The 3357-nt window shown below is 47.7% G+C and overlaps 1 protein-coding gene across 1 annotated transcript; it reads left to right on the top strand.

The window, feature by feature from the left end:
- Nucleotides 1-111: 111 nt before the first annotated feature.
- On the top strand, nucleotides 112-2209 carry LOC115068559 (TLD domain-containing protein 2-like). The gene is made up of 2 exons (XM_029558981.1): nucleotides 112-350; nucleotides 1712-2209. The coding sequence occupies exons 1-2, from the start codon at nucleotides 214-216 to the stop codon at nucleotides 1845-1847; spliced, it is 273 nt and encodes a 90-aa protein (XP_029414841.1). The 5' UTR covers nucleotides 112-213; the 3' UTR covers nucleotides 1848-2209.
- The last annotated feature ends 1148 nt before the right edge of the window (nucleotides 2210-3357 follow it).

Here is a 3357-nt window from a genome sequence, read left to right as displayed (position 1 = left end):
CCGTCACTCCAGGCCTGGCCTCTTCTCTTTCTAGCTTTAGAAGCAGGAAGCGTCAGAGGTTTTGTTCTATTTTTAGAGTGAAGGCGCTGCTAGGCTGTGAGAATCCAAGATAGAGGGCACAAGCGGAGGGTGCGCTCCAAGGAGACAGAAATCTCAAGGTCCAGGAGCTCAGGTGGGCCCAGGCAGCTCTGGTCCCTACATAACACTGCCACCATGTGGCTAGCAGTCAGACTGCAAGCGCTCCCAAGTGACCCTGAGCCTTTCCTTTGCCTCCAGGTCTTTAAGTGGACAGGAAGCAACTCGTTCTTTGTGAAAGGAGACCTGGATTCACTGATGATGGGCAGTGGAAGGTGCGTGTCTCTGTCCTCCCAATGCTTGGGACAGCCTGTGCCCTTCTCCCTGCTGGGTGTGGTCTCTTCTTCCAAATCTTGGGGCAACTGCTCCTCTTTCTTCTGGGTGTGGATGCCCCACGTGGAATGGAGGCTGGTGGTTCCCTTTCAGGCTGACCTCTTGCCTTCTAGCTTTAACATCACAGCCCACTTTCCAAGACACACTCAACCCCACTCTAAGCCAAGAAGTGAGTAGAGTAGATGTGTGAACTCCTCACTAAATGGTTAGGGTTAGTATTAGCTTAGTCCGAACCAATGTAACTTTGAGAACATTCTAGTGGTTGGATGAGACTATAGTCAAGAGAAAGGCAAACATAAGGTTTTTTTTGTTTTTTTTTTTTTTTTTTTTTTTTGGTCTTTTTGAGACAGGGTCTCCCTGTAGCCCCAGCTGTCCTGGTACTCACTATGTAGACCAGGCTGGCCTTGAACTCACAGAGATCTACCTGCCTCTGCCTCCCAAGTGCTGGGATTAAAGGCGTGTGTCACCTCGCCTGGCCATGGAGCAGTTTTGCATCTAAAGAACATAGCTCATTAGAGGAGGCGTTTGAGGACAGGAGGAGGAACGAGTTAGGAAGCAAAGGAAGAGTGGTTTCATGATGTGACTTTCACACTGAGAAACATTAAGTTTATTTTGAAGGCTTGATGACCATAATGCAAGTTCTCTGCTGCCCCAGCTGCCTGAAGAGCCACCATCAAGAGTCAGCCCGGCACACAACACACCACATATTGCTGATTTCAACTAATTCACTTCCTGGTTTCAGCCTAGGTTTTCTGTTAAATGTGATTAGAATGTTCCAAAACTGTTGCGGTGATGCTATAGCACTGTACATAGTTCTTAAAAACCAATGAATTGTTTAAAACATGCTCTGAATGCTGTAGCACAGCATTGGTGTCTGGGGGCACAACAGGAGGAGCCTCCTAAATTCAGGATAAATTGGTGTAAAGGAAGAGAATATGGGGTGTGGCCAAGGCTGATGATGGTCCTAGCTAAACACACGGCTGTACCAAGATTTCCTCTTTTGTGTGTGTGCACACGTGTACATGCAAGTTGAGGCAGAGGTCAACATCAGGGGTCTTCCTCTATATATCTACACCACATCTTTAGAGACAGGGTCTATCACTGAAACTGACCAGGGCTTGCCCAAGACTAGACCGGCTGGCCAGCAAGCTCTACTCCGCCAGTTCTAGGGTTGAAGATACATGTGACTATGCCTGGCTTTTTACACCGGTGCTGGGGATCCCAACTTGGTTCCCCTCACGCTTGTAGAGCAGGCATGTTACCGACGGAGCCATCTCCCCAGCCCATTTCCTCTTCTTTCTAGTGGCCAGTTTGGGCTGTGGTTGGATGGAGACTTGTACCATGGGGGAAGCTACCCCTGTGCCACCTTCAACAATGAAGTGCTGGCCCGGCAGGAGCAGTTTTGCATCAAGGAGCTGGAGGCCTGGGTTCTGAGCTGACACTCCCCACGGCCACCATTGCCCAAGTTGCTTGTGGATACCACCCAGGCCTTCCTCACACAGGGCAGCCATTCTGTCTGACCCAGGACGGTGAAGAACCCTCACGGTGATTGCGACTCTCAGTCAGCCTCCTTGTGGCCTGCAGTTCCAAGGCAAGCACTGCTCTCTGGCAGAGGTGACTGTGAAGGTGTGAAAGACACGCTTATGAAGAAGCATGAAAATTATCTTTATAGGAATTTGACAATTCACCCAGGAGACAATGAAATGGATGAACCCTTCCCTCAAACAGTAACATTTCCTTGTATGTCCTTCCAAACAAGTTTCTGGATGGACACACACACACACACACACACACACACACACACACACACACACTATTCTGCTTTGTATGTTTTAGAGATTAACTTGAAGAGTGTTGTCAAATCTCAGAAACTTGGGCTCAGCTCCTGGAAACTAATAAAGGTTAATTAATGCAGCATCATTCTTTCTCTTGCCCTGTTGTCTCTTCTAGAACCCAGAAGGTGGCGGGCGGGGGGGGTGCACAACAGTAGGTCAGGTGCTTACAGATACGTTATTTGGTTTTATGGGAAAGACACAAAAGCTGCAAATGAACAATATGTGTATTTGGGAAAAGAAGCTGAACCTCTGTAAACAGAACCCCAGCAAAGTTAAAAGAGGTGTGGTGGCAGGCGCCTTTAATCCTAGCCTTCAGGAGGCAGAGACAGGCAGATCTCTGTGAGATCAAGGCTAGCCTGCTCCTCATAGTGACTTCTAGGCAGGCTGGGACTAGGAAAAGAGAGAGAGACAGAGACAGAGAGAGAGAGAGACAGAGAGAGAGAGAGAGACTTTCTGGCATAAGAGCGTGTGAACTGAGAAGGCTTCATCCCCCTGCCCATGTCCGTGCCTGCCTCCTGCCTGAGGGAAGCATGTGACGTCCTGCTCTTTATGAGGAAAACTAGCTACCCAGGACCTTGTCAACACACCCTCTCTTGCAGAGAATAGTGCGGTGGCACTAAGAAGCATGTGAGAGGGTCCTCACGTCCTCACTGCACACAACACACTGCACAAGAGTTAAACCTGGGCACACAGGGTGTGAGAAGAAAGTGGCTAAGGAGCACACCTTTGGCTTCTAAACATTCACGAAAGCTTTACTGCAGCTGTTCCCTCACCCAACTTTAGTCATCCATCACTCAAACCTGAAGTTCTATTTCCAGTCTCAAGGTGACAGTGTTCAGTAACTCCAGAGACTAAGCTGTTAAAATGTCTATTTTTGTAGAGTCAAGATGCTTCTTCAGAGGTTAGCCTTGTGAATGACACATGGTGCTCATAATTAAAACAGTTGCAAACAGCATAAAGTACAGCTGCCTTGCATATAACAAGAGTCAGAATTGTTTCCTGGATAGCACAGTACAAAATTAGAACTACAAAACTCCAGAGTAAATAAACCACAATGATTAAAAAATAAGACTGGCAGAAATAAAATCATCTTAGCAGAAAAATACGACATTCT

The sequence above is a fragment of the Nannospalax galili genome, unplaced genomic scaffold (assembly GCF_000622305.1).
Source record: "Nannospalax galili isolate Female #2095 unplaced genomic scaffold, S.galili_v1.0 scaffold19789, whole genome shotgun sequence".
In the NCBI taxonomy this organism is placed as follows: Eukaryota; Metazoa; Chordata; class Mammalia; order Rodentia; family Spalacidae; genus Nannospalax; species Nannospalax galili.
The sequence above is the reverse complement of the archived record's forward strand: the minus strand, read 5'-3'. Positions and strand labels throughout refer to the sequence as shown.